General features: G+C 44.8%; 1 protein-coding gene across 2 annotated transcripts in view; it reads left to right on the top strand.

Moving 5' to 3' along the window:
- Nucleotides 1–5,056: 5,056 nt before the first annotated feature.
- Nucleotides 5,057–24,428, top strand: part of GABBR2 (gamma-aminobutyric acid type B receptor subunit 2) — a 487,663-nt gene continuing 468,291 nt past the window's right edge. Inside the window, exon 1 of one of the 2 annotated variants that reach the window (XM_056333263.1) lies at nt 5,057–5,846. In XM_056333263.1, coding sequence (XP_056189238.1) covers nt 5,532–5,846 — 315 coding nt within the window. In that variant the 5' untranslated portion in view covers nt 5,057–5,531. Of the gene's footprint in view, nt 5,847–20,119; nt 20,465–24,428 lie in introns of those variants that run through there. The other variant, XM_056333265.1, reaches the window with a different exon arrangement.

Genomic DNA, 24,428 nt, shown 5'->3' with positions numbered 1-24,428 from the left:
GTTCTCGTACCCTGATATAAAGATGTAGCAGTCAAGATGTCTGGAGCAACTCTAGGGTTAGGATCGTGCAGCTGTCTATATACGCTTACAACTGTGAGGTTTTTGGCAACGTTTGAGAATGCTGTATAGACTCGTAACAAAGATAAAATTTTGACAGTGCTAGAAACTTAGCTGAGAGAGGTGTGAAAGTCCTTGAGAGGGAGGGAAGAGAGGGATAGCGGAGCTCCCCCGGTTCTGTCAGGGTGCTAGCAGTTGACTGCAACAGCAATAGCTGTGTTTGAACTGGAGCATTGCAGTATTCTTCCACTCCCCATTTACAGAGAAAAACAATTACGTATGTATATGCAGTACTAAAATTACTATGCCTAGATCAACAGTTTTCAATATTTTTTTTCCAGTCCATTACTCACTGACATTTATATGAATAGACAAAGCCTGTTTAGACCAGTCCCAGTCAGCGCTGACAGGAATGACGTGGCTGTAAGATGACATACTTTTAGAGGCTTCCAAGACTTCCAAAGGGAGTTGGAGACAGAAACAGGGCAGGACCTTCTCAGTGACTTCTATCTTCAAAAGCAGTAAGAAAGTAAGATGGAGGATGCAGGAAGTGAGTCACTGGCCTGCTGGGCAGCGTGACATATTTCATGTAGCATCAGACCATCTCCCAGAATGGGAGAAGGCTTGCAGCAGATGCAATTTCTTTCTTGGTGGTGAGGGAAAAATCAGTTTTCTGGGTTTCCATGGTCTGAAGATACTTAACTTGCAGCTGAAGAAAAAATGGTCAAGGGAGTCATACCAGTACAGATACTTGGACCTGAAATTCGTGAATTAGGTAGTCTGTGACAAGCAAATATAAAGAACAAAAATGTTAACTGTGCATACACTGTGAGAAGACTTACTAATAACTGAGAGAAACTGGAAATGAACATTAGCAGGAAGATACCTGACATAACTGGTTTTATAGTGGAAGGATTCACGTGATTGAAATGCTGGAGTGGGTACTATGTCAAGATGAAAGTGACATTTGATTTTTGGGCAAAGAGAACAGGATTTACAGGCTTTGTGAACTGATATTGTAGCCAACAAGGCATAAACAGATCAGAGGGTGTCTCGTCTAGACCACCAAATAAGAATATAATGCCTTTTTGCATAACAGATACAGGATATGTGCTACTTCAAGGGATTTCATCCTAGGGGATGCACTTTACCAATTTATGGGAGCAAAACATTCTGGGAATTTCTAAGAAAAAAAAAAAAAGGCAGCTGGGCAGGTGGCTGTGTCTGACACAATCTTTAATAAGCAGTTTGGTGCAATCATCCTTTAGGCTTCCTTTTATTTAAAATGAGCTGCTACCTGGGCATCTGTTATGCATAAACATAAGATAGTACCTATGAAAGAAGCAATTTCTCAGTGCCGAGAATTGGAAAGAAGCAGGGTTTGCAAAATACATGTATACGTGTACAACATGAAAGTTTTTGATAGGATTGCAAATTAAATATTTTAAAGTGTCAGGAATAAAGTTCTTTGTTAAATCTAAATTTAGCCTCAGTGCATCTATTACACTATTGTCTTTAATTACATGATTTTCTTGCCTCATGTTCCTGTTTTTTTTTTTTACAAAATACGTGGAAACTGTCTTTTTCATGCCTCACTGAGTATACAGGAAGGATTTTGAGAGGCTTACTTTGCCTAATCCTCATTGTTCAATATATGGCCTTATTTACTTCCCCATAGTAATATCTAGCCTGAAAAATAAAAGGTTATTTTCTTAGCTTTTTCTTATGTAACTGGAATGTTACAGTGTCTTAGTGCTTGCCAAATATTTATTGCTCTATCTTCACGGTATGACCGTGAAGATAGAGCATCCCTGTTCTACTGACAGGGAATGCAGTAACAAAAAGATGAAGGTCACAAGTACCACATTATTAAATGCTGTTAATTTGAAGTGTAGCTTTGCTTAGTTTAAATGATATCCCAGACTTCTGCAGTTCAGACACAGGAGCTGGGATTCATTTGACCAAAGGTGATCACCTTCAAACCTGAAATGTGCATGTGGATGAACTGTCGCCCCAGGGCTCCTGTTACGGACAGAATAACGCACAGAATGATGTATAGAAAGGATCTGCTGCCAAGTGCCCCCAGAATGAGGAAGGTAAATCTTGGTTTCCCGGGCCTGCTTTTGGAACTGGTTTGTGCTCCAGGGTAAGCATCAGCTCCATGAGATAGCACTTCCCAGGTGTGTTTGGCTGACCTGGCTTCCCCGGAGCGCCGTGCTGGCACCGCTGGCGGCTGGGCCCTTTCCCCATGCCTGGGCAAGCCCCCAGCTGTACGCCGAACAAAGCTGTGCAATAACTCTTTTTGACCCGTGTTTGGAAAGAAGCAAAGAGATGTATTCGATTCTTAAAATAACAAAGGGACATTTGCTGCTGCATCAATAACAAAGAAGGATGTCAAGCAGTTGCCAGTAATATTCAAGGTATTAACTCTGTTGTACCACGTAACTCGAACTCAAGCTTTCTTTCAGAAAGACCAAGTTCTCAAAAACTGGGAAGTTGCTTAAAAAAAAAAAAAAAAAAAAGCAGCTTAGAAAACTGATGGCATTCCAGAGAGAGTGTGAGTGCATGTGTCAATATACTGCCAATATTTTAAAATGACAACCACAGTGATCCAGGTAGCTGCAGTCCTGGTAGCCAAGTACTGGAGAAAATCCTAGAGTGATACGGGATACAAGCAGTGAAGAACGATTTTCTGTGAGACAGACTTTGACAAACAAACTGGTTATCTATGGCAGATCAAGTTGAGAATGGTGAAACATCATTTAGCGTAGGAAATTCTGATTAAAAATAACATTATGCATAATCAATAAGGCACCTATTCCTGTTGGCATCCTAGGGAGGTCTGTTCCTGGTGTCACGATAATCAATTTTCTGGAGGAAAATAAGTTACTGATACATTTGCAGGTGACAAAGAAACTGCTGGACAGGCCACTTGTGCAAATAAAGCGGAGTTTGATTTATCCTAATGCCAGATCAGGTGCGCAGGAGCAAAGAAGGATAGGTCATGCTTGTAGGCAGTATGGATTCAAACCATGGTGTAGATTATTCCACAAAGAGGCAGCCCCACAAGGACAACAGACTGGCTGGTTGGGATTAGCTCTCCTGACCTGCTCGGCCCTTGGAAGCGGCTGGTGCCGAGGGAGGTGCCGAGGTCGCTGCTGGTGGCCCAGGACTGACGGGTGGCAGAATCAGAAAGGCCAGTTCACGCACAGAGTGGAAAAAGGAGAGGTGCCCTGGCAATGCCTCCAGGAATGATTTCTGAGGTGAGGAAAAGTCACTCTGGTTATTTTACAAAAGCAAAACCCCAGTGATTGATCTTAGCCCGTGCACGTGGGAGATCACTGGTACAATGTCCCCTTAAGCTGATACAGGCATGAAAACCTGCGGCTGGAGGCTGGAATAAGACAAATGGTTACCGAGTATGAGCTACACCTCTCAGCAAACTAATTAGCGATCAAACGGATTTATCAAGAGATGCCGTGGACTTTTCATTACTGATGTCTTCAAGTCAGCACTGCTGGATGTCATTCCAAGGGAAAGGCCGTAAAGCAGTGAGTGTTAGGAGATCATGGGTGGAGGCCATTTAGCCCAAGGTCACGATGCTCTTAGAATTCTTTAGTCCACAGTGATTCTTTCCAAGTTATCGCACAGATGCCACCGTCGCGTGTGTGATACGGATTAGATGTATTACGCTGATCTTGCAAAGGTTTGCTGTGAGCAACTTCAGGAGAATTACGAGTGTGTGTAAGAAGCGAGGTGCCTAAGGCAGGGTTAAGGAAAGTTTTGCACTTGCCAGTAGCGCCTCCTGAGTGGGATCCACCTGCCTCGCAAGGCACAGCGACCCTCTTCCCTCGCCTCCTGGGGCTGCCCAGCCGGCTGCAGGCGAGCGGTGGCTGCTCGGGGACTTCGCAAGCCACGGCCGCGGGTGGGCAGTGTGCACGTGCTTGCCGGCGCGGGGGCACGCTGGGAGCCAGGCGGGAGCCTCGGCAGGTGTGTGGGGTGCGCCCGGCACCCCCTGAGGCGCGGCGGTGCCCGCGGGGGCGAACAGGCGTGGGGAGGGCTCGGCGCCCCCGGCAGCCCCGCCGAGTTCTGCGGGGAGAGCCGCCGCGACCGCCCCGAGCGCTGCTCCCGCAGAGCGCCCGGCCCCTGCGTGCCGCAGCGCGGCCACGGCGCGGGCCGCGCGTGTGCGTGTGAGTGCGTGTGCGAGCGCGTGTGCGTGTGCCTGTGCGCGCGGGGCTGGCGGTGCCCGGCCGGGGTGGCGGCGTGTCAGCGCGCGGGGGCGCGGGTGGGCCGCGACGGGGCGTGTGCGCGGGACCCGCCCGCGTGCCTGCACAGGCGAGCGCGCGCGGCAGTGTGCGCGCGTGTGCGTGTGCGCGCGCGACGAGGCGCGCGTGGGGCGGGTGCGCCTCCGCGCGGGGAGAGCGCGGGCCGGGGCGCGCGGCACCCGCCGGCCTCCCCGTGCCTGCGGGTGGGCAGCGGCCGCGCAAGCCACCTCCCCGCGCCCACGCGGCCCTCGCGCTCGCGTTGCGAGCCCCGCCCGCGGAGGGTGCCCGGCCCGCGGGCGCTGGATGCCGGTGCCGTGAGGGGAGCCCGGCCCGGCCCGGCCCGGCCCGGCCCGGCCCCGCCGCACACTTTGCTCTGCCCCCGGCCCCGCGCTGCGCATCCCGCTCGGCGGCTCTGCCCGGCCCGAAGGGCGGGCGTAGGCGGCACCTCCCGCCCGCGGCGGCTCTGCCCGACCCGCGGGGCGCCCGCGCCCGCTGCGCTGCCCCGGATCCCGGGGAATGCGGCACTAGCACCCCCGCCCCGGCTCGGCACCACTCCCCTCCTCCGCCTCCCCAGCTCTTAGGGGGTGGTGGTGGCTTCTTTTGCTCTTCGGCATTTTCTGCTGGAGCATCCTTTTTTTTTTTTTCTTCTTTTTTTTTTTTTTTCTCTCCTCCTTTTGGAGGAGGAGGAGGAGGAGGAGGGGGGAAGGAGGGAGGTGTTCCATGAGGGCTGCTCGGGCCACCCCTCCGCCCCTCAGAGGTGCTGTCCCTCCCTGAGCGGAGAGGGGGGAGAGCAGCCGGGGAGGCAGAGGCAGGTCCCCCTGCCTTGCTCTGCCGCCGGGGAGAGAGGAGGAGGGTGGTGGGGACCGCGACTCTGTGTGCGTGGTGGTGGTGGGTATTTATTTATTTATTGCTCGTGGTGGTTGCAGCTGACAGACCTGGGAAGGAGTAGGCGCCATTGCCAGAAGGATTATTGCCAGGGGAGGGAAGGGGGGGGACGACGACAGCGAGGAGACCCCGAGGCTCCCGGGGAAGCAGAGAGCGGCGGCTCCTTTCCTCCCGCCTTGGCTTCTGCCGCCGGGGGATGCGCCCGGACTGAGAGGGGCTCGGCTCCCTTCCGCCACTCTGTCCGTCCCCCCACCCTCAGTCCTCCTCCTCCTTCTCCTCCTCCTCCTCCACCCCCCCCACCCCCCCCCCCCCCCATCCAGCAGCATGCATCCCTCTCCGCGGAGACCGGCCGCTGCCACCTCCAACCCTGCCATGCTACTGCTGCTCCTGTGCCTGGGCTGGGCGCCGCCGGGCTGGGGCTGGCCGCGGGGCAGCTCCCGGGGGGCGGCCGGGCTGCCCCCCAACGCCACCACGCCGATCTCCATCATGGGCTTGATGCCGCTCAGCCAGTCCGAGGAGGACCAGAAGAGCAAGATCGGCCGGGGGGTGCTGCCCGCCGTGCAGCTGGCCATGGATCAGATCCGCAACGAGTCCCTCCTCAACCCCTATTTCCTGGACCTGCGGCTGTACGACACGGAGGTAGGGACCGCCGCGGGCCCCGCGCCGCCGGGCGCAGGGGGAGGCGCCGCCGCCCAGTCCCGGGGCGCTGCGGGTGCCGGGGCGCAAGGGCAGCGCGGACGCCCGGGCCGGAGCTGCGGCTGCCGGCGGGGCCGTACGCGGCGCCTCGGAGCCCGCCCGACCCGCCCGGCCCCGCAAGCGGCCGGCAGGTGCGGAGGGACCGGCGGCGGGAGGGAGAGGACGCGGAGCTGGCGGGCCGTATCCTGCTGGCCCTGCGTATCCGGAGCGGCTGCCCCGGCCGCCGGGGCTCGCCCTGCCGCTCCCGAGGGCGCCTCTGCCCGGCGCGGCCGGGGCCGCTTGCAGCGCGGGGGTGGGCCCGGGCGGGTGCCCGGGTGCCGGGGGGTGCCGGGGGTCCGCTGCCCTTGGCACGCACGTACAGCGGCGGGAGGCGGGCTGCTCTCGCTGGCGCTCCCTCGCCCGGCAGAACTGCGGCCGCATCCCTCTCCCAGGCGCTACCCGCTCAGCAACAGATGCACGCCGGCCGCTGGACTCCCCCTCCCCGCCAGCGGGCACACGCTGCCAGCCCGGTTTATCCCACGCAGCGCCGGGGCGCGAAGGGCAGCGGCCGCGGCCGCAGCTGGAGGAGGAGGAGGCGGCAGGGAGGCTCTCGCAGGGTTTCGCCGGGTCTCCCTCCCCTCCTCTGGCTGGCGCGGCGGGAGCGGCTGGGCGCCCGCCCGGGGGGGCGCGGCGGGCCGCGGAGGCGCTGCTCCCCGCAGTCACACCCGCAGCCCCTTCCCGCGGGGCGCCCGGCCGGGGGGGGGCGGGGGTGCCCGCGGGGTGCCCCGCTCCGGACCGGCGCCGGCGGGCGGGCTGCGCTGGGAGAGGAGCCCCGCGCCGTGCTGTGCGGGCAGGCGTCTTTCCTGTACACGGCAGGGAGCGAGGCAGGGAGCGAGGCGGGGGCTTCAACTTGGTTCCCACCACCAGCCACCCGCAACTGCATTGGGTTTCGGCCACAACTTCAGTAAGCGGGCGTTTGCGGCGGGGACGCGCTGGCTCAATACCGAGGGTTGCCTGAAGATGGCAGTCGTTCCTTGTGTAATGCTGGTGCCAGGCGCTCATTTCCAAGACAACCCCCGGTAAAGCAAACGGCGGCTGAAAATCTTCCCCGCTGTAATTTAAGGAAGCCCCTGCCTTCTGCCCTTCGATTCCCAGCGTCCGAGGAGAGCAAGCTGAGAGCAGCAATGACGGGCTGTACTGCCTCCTGATAGTGTCTCTGCCCCCAGATTCCTACAAAAGGCTCTCCTTCTAGGGCGGCTGCTCTTTATTGACAGAAATTTGTCATAGCGTATTTTCAGATACCTCTGAGCAGAAATCCACGGAGGGCAATATTGCTGAAGACGTCATTTAGGACAGAACATGCTGCCGTCCTGTTGTGTGAACAACGCTGAGATATTGAAAGGGGATACTAGCGAGATGACCCTAGAGTAGCTGTTTGTTTCCTTAAAAAAGATGAATCTCAGGGAACTCTGCAATCGTAATGAAAAGAATTATGGGGGATTTTCTGAATGGCATTACCTGTTTCATAAAGTGAGGTACGTGTTAGAAAAAAAATCACAGTTCTCCTAATCCTGCTTTCATTACATTATGCTGTTTAAATCCTCCCCTTGGATGGAATTGTTACAAAAATAACACATGCATAGGAAGGAGGGAAGCCTGGGCAAGATCTTCCTTCTTCATACAGTAATATCATAATCAATAAGGTGCTGCACTTCATTGCAGTCAAAATATTTCAAAGGTCTTCATACAGATTTCAGGTACTGACCTAGGTACTTAGCATTAAAATATTCAGGGCCGGGGGAGGGAGGGGGGGAACGGAACGAACCCTTCTTTACTCTGGAAAGAGTATCAGTTTCTTAAAAAATGCATTTTTACTGTTTTGTACTCTAGGGACATAAAGAATCGGTCATGTTGCCAGCTTACTGTGTAGCTTTGAATGCTTTTAAGCAATTAATAAATGGATGGTTATGGAATGCTAAGTCAGGCAAATGTATGTATTGGGAGAATGGTTGGATCATTATTGCATGCTTAGTAGTGACAAGTAAATAACTTAGTGTTCATGAAGAACGCTAGATTGACTGCACCAGGACGGCACAGACTAATGGCTGGAATAGCCATCGAATACATGATGGCAGTGCAAACTTTTTCACTTGGTTCAGACATTTCCTTACTCCTTCAGTGCACTTACGGTAAGCAGAAGGGTAGGTGGCTCACCATGCCCACTTGGTCCTCAGCCTATTTTCTGAGGCCACCAATAAATAGACATGCCTGAAGGGCCTGGATCCTTATCATTGTGTAATCGCAGACCAGGGAGTAGTTGTGCCTCTCAGGGCTTCCCAGGTGGTGCTTGTGACATTGTCAGCTCTTGAAAAAGAGAATGTAGAGCATTGAACGCATGGGATTTTTTAATAGCTTGAGAAATAATTGTAGTATATTTATAATGCTTAGGAAATATATGGCAGTGATTCAGAAACTCATATACTCTCTCTCGTGATTTTCCAAAATCTCCCGTTGTCGCAATCTGATGTTTCTATTGCAGTTTTGCATAATGCTTTAACAAAAAGCTCTCAAAAATAATAATGACAATAAAAACCCCTGGATTTTTTTTTATTATGCATTCAGGTAGTCGTACAGAATATTTTAGTTTGCTTGATATTTCTGGTTTGTATAACGAAGCATTATAATGACTTAATTTCTGACCAACCATCTGAAGAACTGCAGCATACCTTCTAAGTTTGTTGTTTGTTGGCACTTGATCTTGCTAACCTTTGAGCCCATGAGCAGCAGCTCTAGTGTTTTTCAATGCATTAAACTGAATTAAGCACTTAAGTACAATCCTTAGTCTACGTCTTAAGCAGTTGTGATTGTGTGAATTACACCTTCATTACAAAATATGACCATAGGTTATAGCAAGTGCATAAAAATGCAGAGGCTTCTTTCTTGAGTATTTTTGATGCTTAAATGTATTTGGAGTGTGATCCTGATCCAGTTCGGTGAACTCTGTTTTGCCACCCCATAGGCATATCTTTATCTATTTGGGCAGTCTAGTGTAGGCTCAGTCAGTAAAACAAAGCTCAGCCAGCTGTAGGCATTTGCACAACTCAGGTCTTAAGTTAGTGACTTTGTGCTGTTCATTTCAGTGAAAGCGGGAGCAAACTCTAGATGAGACTCTTAGGCAAAATTTTGTAATTACGTTATTTCAGAAACTAGAGGATTTATAAAGTGATCATCTGTAAAGAGTCTCATCCCAAACCCACTGAAATTAATGGCAGTAATGCACTGATTCCAATAGCCCTTGGACCAGCTCCTAGAAGTTAAGGGTGCTTGATAGTTTATGGCTTTGGATCAATAACCATGATATAATATTTCTTCTTTTTCCCATCCTTGTGACTGTAACTTTAGTTCGTTGAAAATGCAGAAAAATGTTTTGTGAAATAATTAAAGAGAAAGCTTTACACACACACATGATGTAGTTCACAACTTCATGTAAATCAGGAAAGATGATATGTGCTTAAGCACCCTGACACACATCCGTTACAAGAAAAAAAGCAGCATAACCCTAAAGTACAGGAACTAATCATGCTAGTAGACAATATTATCAATTTCAACAGCATTTAATTTGCATCAGGCAAAACCTGACCATACAGAAACTAGAGGAAGAGGCACAGTGTCAGAAGACAAGTGCTTTAATGGAAGTTGGATATCTGCCCTTCTGCATCTGGACATCTCTCAAATATGGAATATATTTTCTGATTTCTTGTAGGAGCAGTGCTGGAAGTGCTGCACCGACAAGCCGAATTTGTTTTGAATCTAAACACGTGTAGTCAAGAAAGCTGTGTGTGCAAGTTAGAATTCTGTCATTTTTTTCTGAAGATCAAAGTGAGTCTTGACAAGCTGAAAAAAATATTTTCCAGAAGTAAAAGTGGGGTATATTATCACAAAGAGAGAAGAATATTCATACCATTGGGATGAGATTATTTCATGTTCTCTTAACTACTACAAATAAATTGTGGTAATCCTGATATAATCTCATCTTTATGTGATAATACTCTCTAATACCTTTAAATAGCAGGTTGGCATAGAAGGATGAGCTCTGGAAAATGCACAGGACTCCACAATATCTGAAGGAAAATGTGACCTTACTGACAGTTAATATCTATTTGCCTTCTCCTACTCTGTAATTAAGTAGCAAGTACCTTTGCTAATTTATCTGACAAGAAGTTACAGCCTAGGTACCAGTAGCCCTTCTTATTATTTTCTATTTTACTAAAAAATTGTGTGTATTTTCAGTAAAAACCTCCTCCCTCAAAGTTTAAGAGTACAGGCTGTGCACCAGTCTGGGTCACACCTACCAGCTATTGTAAGTTTAAAAAGACTCTAAGCCTCCAAATAAAGATGCCTTTTTCAAAAAGACCAGTCATGAATTGTGTCAATGAAGTTGACTCATATCTTCTTCATGCAAGTGGAAGTAAGTCGTATTTGCTTATACTAAGGATGGGGAACATATTCTGGAAACAGGAGAGTGGGTTTGTGCCAGTGGTGCAAAATAAGGTGTCTGTCCAGGAGCGTGAAGCTCAGTGTTCAGTAGAACCTGATGGTCCTCTGAGAGGAACAAAGGACTCCCAGTTTCCATCTGACAAACTCTGCCCTAACAGAATTGAGCAAGGGCACCCCTCCCATGCTCCCCTAAAAGAAGTGTGCACAATGTGTTGGTTAGGGCCTTTGCCTTAGGGCGCACAGGTTCAAGTCACTCTGACAACAGCTGGATTTGCGCGGGGAAGTATGGTGTCCCGAAGCCAGGTCAGGACTCTGGGAGTGAGGCCTGACAGGCTTGTGAGTACTTTGAGTAGTAAATTATCTGGAACCTTACTTTAATTTTTAAAGTAGTGCTCAAAAAGGGACAGATACAGTGGTGGTGTGGTCGTCTGAAGAGTAACAGTCAGCTAAATACACAGGAGATGTCAGGGTCTGAGAGAGGGTACAGGTTACAGCAGACTGAACTGGCAGACATTTGTTCTTGTATCGTCAGATGAGTTTGTCAGGCATATGTTGAAGTAGTTGGGTAATTTCTTACCTTTAAATATTACCAAGTACTTGTACTGTCTGATGTATTCAAAGGGTGTAGCATTAAAATGCAATACACTACGTGCATGGATGATGATTACTGTCTACTCTGCTGGCAACGTTCTGCTTGGGAGGGACATTTTTCTTTAAATAGTCACTGTCCCCTTTGACTTTCGCATAATACATAATATGGCTCCATTTGTGGCATAAGCTCTTTTTTCTTTAGAGTTTTGTAAACTTGGAGGGAATAATCTGAAAGTTAAGTGTATATGTTAATTCTATGCTGGCTTCTCCGCTGATGCTAAGATGTGGGTGGGGAGAGGAGAGAAATCATGTATTCACTGCACCCACTCCTCTGGATGCGGATCCCAGACCTGCAGAATGTATATCCTCTAAATACCTCTGCGAAGAGATTAAAGCCAGTGTATCATTTTCTGGCATATGTCTTGCAATTTCATGTATAACTTATCCTATGCATACTGCAATGTTATGCATAACACACTGTTATGGAATCTTTTGATTCAAATGCCAAACATGCTCTGTCAGCAGGGAAAAAATATTTTTTGAATAAACCCAGGAAGGAGTTTCCATTTACATTTGAAGAAAGAGGGGGAAGGCCCTATCCTCTGATATGGTTATCAACCAGAGCGAATTACTCAAGTTTGTAGAAAAGATGGGGTGTAATATCCTGGTGATAGCTGTGAAGAAAATATTTGCGATAGGAAAAGGGTGAGGAGGGAGCTAGAAAAGAGAGATTTAATGATGTAATTCACACAGAAAGTTGTCAATGTAATATTTATATTGTTTTAATTAAGTACACATAAATATTTGGGATGGCAACATAAATAGCATCGCATATCAGGGCTACAAAACACCATCTCACATTAATGATCCGAGCATGATGACGCACGTGTGTCTCAAGCTTTGTTTTCTGCTTTTCAGTTTCATTGCTTTATGGATGTTTTCATGGCATATGGTGGAAGAACAATGCATTTGAGCAAACTGCAGAAGCTGTGAGCTAAACAACTCTTTCATGAAACTCAAGTGGAGGCCATTGCTATCACAGGAAAGGAAATATTTTACCTTAGGAAGAGTTGAACCATTGCATATGGAGGTCTGGCTCAGGGAGTCAGGTGATGGAAGTTAGCAGAGGAAAACCCTTTGCAATCCATTTTGGCTTAAATAACCTTTGGAGCAGCTAGGGCTAGCAGAGACATACATTAAGGCCAGTCAGCACAGGTCCTTTAGATGTGCATTGATACCCAGCAGCCCCATATATCCCAGGAGCTCTATTTCAGACTGTGGGATCCCAAGCTGAGAGGGTACAATGCACATACATGACATTTTTTTTTCTCATTTATTTTTGTACTAGGAATCCTGAAACTAAATCAGTGACAGAGCCTGAAGCTTTTCAGGAGCCAGATGCACTGTTCCCGTATTTGTGGGTCTGTCTGAGCTAGAAATGAGATTTGCAGACTTTCGTGGTCCCTGGCTCCAGCATTGATGGACCGGTAGCTTGACTCCTGAAGCAAACTGGTTCAGCCACAGCGTTGCTCTGACTTAAGGAAGGTAGTACCCTTAAGAATAGCTGGAATATATTTTCAGTCATGTTGTGTCTCCCCTTGCCATGCCACTGACACTTTGAGGGCTGTTTTCTTTGCTAGACAGGGATTTCTCTATTTGCAGAGGATTTTGCTGTGGGTAAGATCTGCTGGATTTGGGGGCTGCTTGATGCTGCCTGCTGAGTGGAAACAGGACATACTGACTGGCAAACATATTTTTTTTTTTAGGTTTTCTTTTTTTCCTTGTGATGGAACAACCATGTAATCTCATTGCCAAGTCAGTGATTGAGGTCCAATTTCTGTGCCATTAGTTTTTCATTATCAACGGCCTTTAGTTCTATTTTATCCATAGTATTTTCCAAATAAGTGTTCTCAAATGTGAAAATGAAAGCTAACAACTTAAAGGCAAATATCCACCTTCTCTCTGAAAATAATAGTCACAAAGAACGAGGAATAGAAGGGCTAATTCAGAAGGGCTGTCCAAATTGTTGTTACTGAGGCTCCTGAGAGATGAAGGCCCAGGTAATGGACTAATTGCTTTAAAGTGAACATCATGAGTTTGAGGGATAGGATTAGAAAACGTAGGTTTCCTACTAGGGCCATGGTATTTCTTTTAAATAATTAATGAGTTCTAAGATCAGAGGACCATTAGGATTATCCAGCTCTTACAATATAGGCCATATATTTCACCTGGGGACTTCACTTGCTGCACTGTGAACTAGGATATGTACTTTAGAAAGCCCTCTGATCTTGTGTTGAGGATCCCCCCAAATTCTCCTCCCTGGAAAACTTTTCTCAGTGATTTGCTTGAAATCCCTTTAAAAGTCCATTGCTATTCCCAGCTTAAACTCTGCTGACCCTGTAACCACTGAAGCTGTGAGTGCTCAGCTCCCAGGTTTTGCACACACTGCTCTCCCTGCAGTCCCTTCCTCTCTGCGGAGCCCGGCAAGACGGCTGTGCAGGATGACTGAGGCTTTTTGATTTTTTTATGCCTATTCAGGGCAACCAGCCTTGTATGAAGGGCTCTGATGGACTGGATCCTGCTGGAATCGGAAGTCTTCTTCCCTTCTTCAGATGGTCACAGACCATACATGGCAACCTTGTTAGTTTGCTTCTTGGCAAGCTGGATCTGCTGGATTCATGTGCTCCTTCACAGAGTAGCTGGTTCTGCAGAATGTTTTTTAAGTTCTTGGCTGAACCTCATTTTCTTCTCTACACCCCTTACATTTTCTACCATAGTGTGACCATTTTACCACAGTCCCCATTAGAGGAACTCATCCTGCCTGCCGGATTAAGTTATTTCCAGAATATATGTTTTTTAAAAAATTAAAGAATTACTACCATATATATTTAAAAGAATGTATTTGCTCAATCTTTTAATTTCCTTAAAGTAGTTATGTATTTTAATTTACCATTTACCTACGATAGGCCTCTGCTTCTGCTGCAGCTTCACTGAACTACAGAATTATGTGAAGACTCATACACACAATAGGTGTCTAAGTAACCATTTTACATCCAAAATCTCCAGGGAGAAGTATTAAGAGGCCCCTTTTGGGATGCTAATTAACTTCCTTTCCACTGTTTACTGCCCCTGGTTTCACAGGGAATTTAATGTTTTTCTAGCAAGGAACACATCTTTCTTTACAAATTTTAGTCTGTATAAAGTGACAGTTTTTGACAGATTAACAAAATCTAATATAACATTTTTCAAGCATTTTGATTATCAGACTACACACCCTTGTGTTTCTTAATAGCATCATACAGAGATATTTTAGTGTACACATAGAATATAAAAATAATGAACTCTGCATTTCTTTGGGGTCTTTTATATAATTTCAAGGTTCTGTAAAAGCACTTTGGGTTTTGCTTTCCCTTCTCACCTGTGAATTTGGAGAGCTCCAAGTATTAATAATTTACAGGAGGCTGACTGAGATAGAGAGCCAACTTCCTCTTTCTTCCCTTCCATTTTCTCCCATTCTAAAAATTATAAGCGGGACCAATTCCATGTTGTTGGTGATAATCTAATCTGGAGGGATGTGCTAGTGGCAGGAAGACATTATGCAATGTAGTAAAATAAGTTAAATAGCAATAGATACTACTATGCAGAAAGTGATACAAAAAGCTTTGCATTCCAGATCTTTAAATTTAGCCAAGCTCCCCTCTGCTCCTGATTTCCTGCTGTGAAGAATGCTAATGGTATCAGCTGCTTTTTTTTTTTTTTATTAAAAAAAATGTTTCAAGTTAGGTCCCTGAACCAAAGATTTGCTTTGCAAAAGCACCAAGTGATTTGCATTTTCTGTCAACAGCAGTGGGAATTGCTGAATGCTCAGCACTTTAGCAAGCCAGCCCACCTATGAAAATGCAACGTGCTTCTATGAGGAGGAGACCTAGAATTGCCACTTTTAATTAAGAACAAAGGCATTCATAGTTGCTTGCTTTAAAGTTTCAAATTGCCTGGTGGAATAAAATGCTGATTTTGTTCAGCCTTTGGGATGCAGATCCTTTCAGGATTGGTTTCAGCATTATCAGAATTAAATATCCTTTAGAATTGGATTATTGCATCTCAAAGATCTTGTTGCTGAGAAATATGCAAGGTGCAGGTATTTTTTAAAACAACAGCTATTTAAAAAATAAGGTTTTTTTGTAATTAACATATATATGGAAATGGTATGTTTGATCTTGGCAAAAATGACAGCTTGTATGATATAAACAAAAGAAGTGACATATGTCCCTCGGGCCTTGTTACTCAAGGCAGGTCTATACAGTTGCCACAATTATGTCAGTCGTGGGTACCAGGAGGTGTTATCTCAATGTCAGCAGAAGCCCTTGGTGGAGTTAGAGCAGCAAACAGCTCTTTTTAACTGATCTATTAAAGGTTATTTCTTTTAAAGGGGATAATTTGCTGGAAGTTAGAATGTGTTTTTGTTGACCAAGGAGTTAAAAAGTTTGGTATTATTAGAAATCATTTTTCATCCATTGTAGAGCATGTTACAGATTAAGCGGCCTGTGAACGTTAAAGTAGATAGACCAAGCTTCCCTGCCCCGCTCCCCCCCCCCCCCCCCTCCCCCCGGCCCCGAAGGTGGAGGGGAAATGCATTCCTGTGGCTTTCTGCTTTCTTCTGAATCTTTTACAGCTTGTCATCTTCATTCTCAAAGTGCTGCCACTAGAATTTGATCTGTTGCTTCAGAAATAATCTCACCAATGCTGTATATACTAGTAATTTTATCTCTTTTCTTCAAGCCTTCTGTTCAGAGTGGAGGAAATGAATTTGATCTTTGTGCTGCAATGCTGAGGAAGAGGGAAAAGAAGCAGAGATGAGATTTTCAGGCTACATATGAGGAGTGAGACACTAGAATTTGTGGCAAAAATGAATTTTCATTTGCCTTCTCCAGATGAATCTTGCTACCTACAAGTCAATCTGGTCAGTCTTGCTTGGCAGGGCAGTTGGAAGTATTAGTAGCCTGGTCATTTGGGTGGTGCTCTGGGAGATAAATAATTTTAGCTGAATAGACAGCTACTTAAAAAGCTGGGATATATTAGAGGAGGTAATAGTGCCTCGATATTGAAGCTGCTCTTGGCATAGGGAGAGGCTTGGTCTTGATATAAGAACAGGAGTTGCCATCCAAAATAAATCACAATGTTTTCCAATATATTACTAAGGTTTCTTAGGATGTGTGAATGCTCTGTACTCTAATTACACTGAGTGATTAAGCAGCAAGAGCAGAGACACGTGGGACAAGAAGAATGAATGATAACCTACTTTGAAAAAAACTAACGTTTGAGGCTGGGGTTAGAACATCCTATAAATGTTAATGGGTGTTACTCAAGGCGGAGGAAGTTTTGTGTGGGATGTCTGAGGTGACATACGGCTTAAATATATAGTCAGCCTTTAACACAGTTAATACAGTCTATAGTCAACCTTTTACATGAACTAATAACTCTTTAAGTGATTTATGGTTCAGAAATACTGATCATGGGATTGAGAACTCAATTTAAAATGCTATAAAGGCAGAGGATAATGTGGTAAGGAGGACAACACAGGAAAGATTTCTCCTTTTGCCTTTGAAAAGTATTGGCTATAGGCAATAGGTTTATGCCAGGTGTTTGGTGGGTATTTTGCTTTTTTAAGTTCTCAGAGACAGTGCATCTATGAGGGAGCACAATTTCCTCCTACAGTTTCCCTCTCTGAAAATTACTCAGTTTGTGCAGATCTCACAAAGGAGATGCCAACAGTGAGTCATCTGGTCACCAGTTCTGTCCTAAGGCTTTCAGCTAGCTCTTGCAAAAGCTATAGTGATCCTTACTGTGCTGAAGAACAATTATTTATCTTTGGTAAAGACTCCCAAAATAGTGCTGAAGGCAGGGTTTAAAATGAAATGGTCTTCATTTTCTGACACTGAAGTCAAATTTCAAAATTAGTACTATTTCAAATAATTGTGGGAATTTAGCTTCACGTCTGAGAAATACGTATAAGATGCAGTGAGTTGATTTATCAGATCAAGATTTCACAATTTTTATGTTGTGGTAGTAAATTCTGAGGCTGTTGAGTAAACTGAGTTGAAAGACACTGTCTTCAAATGTGTGATGGGCATACCAATCTGCTTTTGTCGGCATTAAGCCTCAGGAGATGTTATTTTAAACCTGAAAATTGTATCTGTATGATCAGTCACATGCATGGCAAACATGGCTGGTTTTTTCATCAAAATGAAAACAAATGGGCATGTTTTGACACAGGTGTTACAGGATCAATTAGCCATAAAGATACGATGTAAGAAACAGTCATCTGGTTACATAGGTGAATGTTTCTGTCAGATAGCAGATTTTAAGGAAGCAAGTAACACGAGGCTGCACGAGTACATGATCGTGCTTGTTCCTTTGCCAGGCATGGGTTAAATGCAGCAATGATGAGGAGACCCAAAAGTAGCACAAGGAGAAAAAAATATTGATCTAGGTTGAAGTCAGTCATATATCTACAGAATGAGGTGGTGCTCCCTGCAATATATGTCCTTAAAATGTATGTCCATCCATATGATGCTGAAAATTATTTCATAGCCTCTGATACACCATTGGTCTCATGGATTTAAAGCCATTGGGTTGGGCAATGCGGGTTGAATGAGGTGTGGTGGCATATTTGGTTTCTGAACACAAAAGAGGATACTGGATATTCAAACCACATTTTTTTGTTACCTAAATGTGAGCCAAAGCTATGACTCGTGGAGCCCCATGTTCCCACTTAGTTGATGAAAAGATTTGGGCTTAAGAAGAAGAGCAGTGCAGAGCACCTTAGCTGCTGAAGTTTGGCAATGTGAGTACCTCCCACTTGCCCCCTCTCCTCTCCTTTAGTGTAGTCAATGCTGAAATAATGCTGGTAAAGAAGGCTGGTTCAAGGACTGTTCATCAACAAAATCCTGTTTAAGCCTCTAAGAAAGGTATTAAATGGGATTTAAGCAACATCTTGGCCTACACTGGCCCTCTGCTCAGGGAAGAATTTCATCCTGAGTTTAAAAGATGTTTAAAAATATGTTTTCAGTAATCACATTATAGAATCATAAGACTAAGCATCAGAAAATACCTATTAAGTCATTGTGTTAAATTGTTGCTATGCCGGACTGTGCTACCGGAATGTGCTTCCTACTAGCATTGTGCCTAGCTGATGTGCTAAATTTATCAGTATAGGGAGTTCCATAACAAATTTTGACCCTGCTGCGTTTGATTTGGTCATAGCCTTGTACAGGACGAAAAACAGTACCTCCTGCCCGCCATGAAGGGCTCCATACAGCCTTGCTGCTTTCTGACTATAGACAATGGTGATGAAGAAAAGCAAGGTTATGCATCAGGTATTTCTATTTCCCCTTGTATTTGTGTCCAAGAATGCATGGAGGGGAATAATAATTGATTGGGCTCTCTTCTTGCCCACCCAGTTGCAAGTGAGTTGGCAGACGAGGCACTGTGGACAGTTAGTAATAAATTGAGCGTATCTCCTGCTTGGGGCTATTTGCTGGGCCCAAGGCAGACATTTATTGCTTCTTTACTCAATATTATTTTGCTCTTTTACTTTTATTTATCTATTTACTCCCATGCCCTCATGTTATGCAATATACAGATTGTAATTATAAATTAGAATGTTTATAATTAGACTTTATTTGGAGATTTTCTGTAGAAGCTTTTTAGTTCATGTCAGTTTCAGAATAATGTATTGACCTGGAAACTGTATTTTGAAAATTAAAATTAAAAAAACACCTTTACTTTCTGCAGCAAACTAATACTTTGTTTTGAAATGTCAACTATTCACAAAATAAATTGCCAAGCTCTGAACATGTAATTTCAAATTTGATTTATACCAAATTAAACTTCTGCCTGTGAGCCCTTCCATTTGTTTTCCTTTCAGGTTATTGAGTCATGAAAACCTTTGAGGTTTTGGGTTTCCATCCCAGCTTGGTACAGGGTGTTTCTTTTGAAATCTTTTGAATTTCCACAAGATGGCAAAACAATTTGCTATTCAGCTGCATGTGTAATGACACTGTGCTGAAAGTTGGAGCTTTTTTTCTTCTTGAACAGGCATCTCCCAGGCTAGATGTTCCTCATCTCCCTGTCCCTGGGCTTGGCTCTTGTGTTTCCCTCCCTTGCCTTTGATAGCATTCCAGTAGGTGTAGGGGGCTTTCTGTGCATGGGGAGAGCCGGCTGCTTGAATGGAGGGAAGGGATCACCCAGGTGTCTGCTTACACCAGAAGAGTGACATTGCTGCTGTGAAGGGAGCAGGGAGGACGGTGCTTGCCTGAGGGGTGAAGTAAACTGCTAGTGCCAGGGGACAGAGGTTCAGGCTCTTCTCTGGTGTGATGGTCCTGTTTATGTTCCCTTCTCACCCTGGTCAGTTTTGATTTTCCTGCATCTCCCGCATTACTATTTTCTCTGCATTTCTGCATGCGCAGCACCTGTTCCATTCTGTAGCCTGGCATATTACTTGAAAAACTGCAAATAGTGTGATGAAATTACTTAGCTAGCTACAACAATATGTGAAATGCCTGTCAAACGCTTGTACATGGGAGGAACAGGCTTGGATTCTGTATATGCTCACAACTACCATTGCTTTTCAGGGCTTCTGAGAAAAGCAGAGTCAGGCAGAGGATATACAGCTTACAGCTGATGCAGCTTTTGCACTAGAAGTGCATGAAATATCAAAGCTCAAGACTGCATGTTCCCTGTTTGGTCTGTATGAAGCCAGTTGAAAATGTGATCTGTTCAAGATAAAACAGACTAAAGCAGTCTTCTGACCCGACAGTGTACAGGTTGCTGCAAATATGAGTTCAGTATGCAATCACTTCAATCAGTCCCTAGAATATCTGTTTTCAAAGGAGTCATACTAGTTTGTTTATCAATTTTTCACCTATGGATGAATATTTCTGCTATAGAAATGTTTAAAATGACACATGTTTAAAATTAGACTTGGCAGAGCAATTTGTCTAGAGATTATTCTTGTGAAGTATTGATTCACAGCACTGCTGTGAGCTGGATTACTGTCCAAATTGGAAAGCCAGCCGTAGAGAGGTCTTTATCCTTTAATAACAATTAGCTCCTTTCTTAGAGGGACACAGCTGACTGAAGCAAAGGAAAGCTGCAAAATGTCGGGCAACCAGGGGATCTAAGGCCTGCTCTTCAGGGATGTGGGCTGCAGGGGAAAGGAAGGAAGAAAGAGATATGCACCAACAAAGATGGTTTTCTGGAACTGGAAACTAGACATACTGGCGCTGTTTGTGTTACTAATAATCAGGTGCTCTGAGGAACTGGATCGCACCCGCCTCCCCCTTCTCGGGCTTTCACCCACCAGCTGCCTGATTGATCGGACAAACCTAACAGCAGGCGTGTTGCCCGCCATCCATTTAGCCTTGAAACATTTATACAAGCATTCGTGGATGTTGAAGAACTATGAACTCCAAGTATCATTCCACGACACGCAGGTAAATGGATGTAGGTGTAGAGCTGTGTTAATGTTTGGGCCTCCTTTGTGAGCACAGTTTTGGAAGCTTGTGACTGAATCCTTCCCTGGTGGCTCTGCCAAAATACTGTGAACATGGCTTTCTGGAAGAGTTTGGGCTCTCAGGTGGGTGCCTGACTGTGACAGTGATCTTGCAGTGGAATCATGCCCTGCTGGTTCTAGAAGTTGGAATAAAGAGCGTGGGAATTAGGAGGGATGGCAAACACCTATGGCTCTCTGGGTTTCTGAGGTACCCAGAAAGCGTTCCCCAGATCCATGGCTTGCTGAGTTGCTCTGTTCTTCTGCATTCTGTTCTGTGTCTTGCTCTTCCTGCTTTCTCTGGTGACAGCTCTATAGATTGCCGCCTTCTGCATGAGTAGGAGAGAGGTCGGTGCTGCGCCATCACGGCAGGGTGTTTGTTTTTATAAAGCCTTGCTTGCTGGTTTGGGGAAAAATTAAGAGCTGATTCAAGAGGTGGGGGTTCTCAGTAGCTAGATATAAAGAGTATTAGTATCTTTCGTCATAATACTTTCAAATTTGAGAAAAGCTGTGGGTTTTACTTTTTCTTGTAGGACTCAGATAGCTCTTTATCTTCTCTGCAGAAATTAAATCAAGACAATTAATTTCTAAGGCCTGTCTTTTAGGCTGGCCAAAATAACAGTGACAAAATTAAGAGGAGGGACTCACATATCTGGGTGATCTGGAACTGTAAACCTGTTCTTAAAGAGATTTTCACTGGTTTGAAATTATGTCTCCAGCATTGGAGGCGTGTTGTGGAGCAGATGCTCTCAGACTCCTCATATGCATTTACAGGCATATGTGCATACAGGCTCCATATATAGTAGTAAACTGCTTAATATTTTGAAGTTGCAAAGTAGTGCATCTCAATATATTTGCTTATCTATAAACCTTTAAACATGGACTATACTGTAATGATTAAGTTATTAAAATTTGACATTATTACACCAATAACAGTTGCACTGCATTATGTAATGGGAAGAAGGTATTATATGTCTTCTTTTGATGCTCTAGAAAATTATCCAAGGGAGAAATTCTAATGTAATTTTAATTGTGCATTTGGTTCATAAGCACTTATGTATAATTTTTGAAGTGCTTTACATATAACAAACATCATTCCATATGCGATAAAGTTACTTGAGGAGATCTTCCATGGTTAATAATGTAACACAAATCTATCAACTGCATATACTCATTGAGAACATTCTTGCTTGTAAATTATTTTTAATACAATTTACTATTTTATTTATTTGTTTATAATTTCCAACTGGAAATGTAATTATATGCAGTCCTGAGAAATGCATATGTCTTAATTTCTCATGTAAAAAGGTTAAGATGTCCAGCTTAAATAACTGAAAAGTGTAGATGTGAGTTTAAGTGATCAGCAATTAAAACCTACTGGTATTTTCTCAGATTCAGTGCTTTTAATCCTGTTTCATTTGGGCTGGGGGTGTGTAGGTGGTTGTTCGTTAGTTGTGTTTGCATAGTTTCTAGTTCTAGGAGCAGCTCCAAAATATTTTTCCTCACATAAATGTTCAATAGATTTGAACTACAGAATGTCAGCTCTGTTGCACTGACCTCTACAATTTGAATTGAAATACCGAAGTAATCCATAATTCTCTTTTTGAAACAACCCCTGGAAAAGACATGTCATGGTGGGTTGTCAGGGATTAACAAAATGCGGGGTATTAAGATTTCTGATTTTTCTTCCTGGTTCTGAGAGTAAAGCACACATTCTTGAGTTTTAAATACTGATTATAGACAAGCTACAGAGGTCCTTGAATTTAATAGTTTGTCAGGGACAATATTGATGTGCCTCAGTTTATTAACGTTGTGAGCCCAGATGTGTCGTATGTGACCTTATACAACCTTTCAATTAATTTTCTTTTAAGTAGAAAATACAGATACTTGGCTTTTTGGATGTGAGATCTTTCAGGAGTGGGACATATAACTGACTTTTTGGCATAGTTAACTAGGAAGAGTTACATCCAAAAATGTTTGTGTTGCTTTTGCTGAAGTAAGAATGGAAAGAGATCACTTCACCCAATATGTGGTCTTACACAGGGCTTCAACAGTGTTGTAGCTTCATTCATGAGCACAGGGGAGCAGGGCTGTACTCTGTCCTGTGCCCCTGGATTCTGAATCCACATCCTCTGCCTCCCATGAGAGAGCACTGCCCTACTGCACAGAGGGTGTTTTGGGGATGGTTCTCAGTCTTTTGCTTTGGTACTGTTTTATTTCAACTAATTAAGCTGTCACTACTCCAGAATGCAAATGGTAACTATGAGGCATAGGAAGCACTCTTGCAACAACTGTCTGAGTTCTTTGTATTAAATGAAGCTGTTTCAGCAGGAGCCTTTGGGAAAGCTTTCTTCAGCAGTGTACTTTATAACTTGGTGGCTTTGGCACTGAGCTGAGAACTGAATGCTTTCTTTGACTGATTTCTTTCAGGTCTCCTATGATTTCATGTGCGTTTCCTAATTACTGTGTTGTCAATTCCTTGGAAGTGGGAATCCCTTGAACAGTCATAATGTAGCACTTTCACATAAAAAGATGCTTAAACATTCACTGAGAATGAAGAGCTAGTGAGTGAAAATGATCTTCCAGTTTGGTAGTTGGCTGCTTATCCCTCAAAGAGTACATCTGTGTCTGTAATGTTTATTTATTTATACCAGAAGGACAGTGTTAACAGGACTGGTATGCCTCTCGCTTTAATCCACCCCAAGCAGCCATATCTTGGAGAGGGGTGTGATGTGTTTCCCCCCTCCAGCTGAAGCAGCGCTGAACTTGGGTTTTGTAGAGAGCCCTAATCCTTGAAGTGTTGGACAAAGCGTGTGGGAAAGCAGAAGAACTACTTCTGCAGATTTGTGAAACCAACCACGGAGCAGCTTTTTGGTGTAGTGGTGAAAATTATGCCCTTGAGGTTTTTACCCATGGGGGTAGGCAGCCAGGTATAATTGATCTGTCTGTGTATCACTTTATTTCTGTCTTTCACCATATGACTGACATATAGAGGCTCGCCTTTCGTGCCATCCTCAGGGTGACCAGGTTGATGGATTCTTACAGACTTAGGCAAATCTAAAAATAGTTATACTGGTGGATAAAGAACAATAATTTTGTCCTTCAAAGTTATTCTTCTATTATTACCTAGTTTTCTGTGAGTAAGTAGCCAATACAAGGACTGTAAAGCCAATGCTTTGATTAGTGATGATGTTAACAGGAAATGTTCATGTGCTGTAACTGGGACTTGGCTTAGGCATACAAATAGACCTAACTACCACTGGGATTTTCTGAGTAGTGTTGATTTGCACTCAGATTGCTTGTTGACACCTGGCTGAGTCTATCCTAATGTGTATCATCTCTGACAGGGATGATACAACATGTCCCAGTCTGACTTAAAGGCTGGTTGTTGTCTTTTCTTTGGGAATAAACTGGTTCATTTCTAATGGAATGACACAGTAACATGATAGCTGTGTGTTGGCTTATTTAAGGCATACCCTTTATGTGATGAATAAAAAAAACCCAACCACAAAACAGCAGTGGAACAGTCAGTGAAAGTGACATTGATAAGCAAATTATTTCTACAGTGAAAATTTCAAGGTGTGCTTGTTTTCTTATCCTACCTAAACAGGAAAAAAAATTCTGCTTCAAGCTCAAGATGCAGTAAACTGAGGTTTTTTGGATTGTACATGTATAGGAATTTCTGTTAAAAAGCAAGTAAAAAAATAGACATTTTGCAATGGCATTAACATACAACATCATTTATTAGAGTATTATTTCATAAACAAGAAAAAATAGCTATTGGTTTTCTTGTGTGCAACTGCATATGCAGATCATTACGTATGATCTGTAAATCCTTCTTGTACATTCATGTTTTCTGAGATGCTCTATGAGACCACCTGCCAGGACAGGCATAGGAAACAAAAGTG

Source organism: Falco biarmicus, chromosome 3 (assembly GCF_023638135.1).
Source record: "Falco biarmicus isolate bFalBia1 chromosome 3, bFalBia1.pri, whole genome shotgun sequence".
Classification (NCBI taxonomy): domain Eukaryota; kingdom Metazoa; phylum Chordata; class Aves; order Falconiformes; family Falconidae; genus Falco; species Falco biarmicus.
This window is presented reverse-complemented; position numbering and strand designations above follow the sequence as displayed.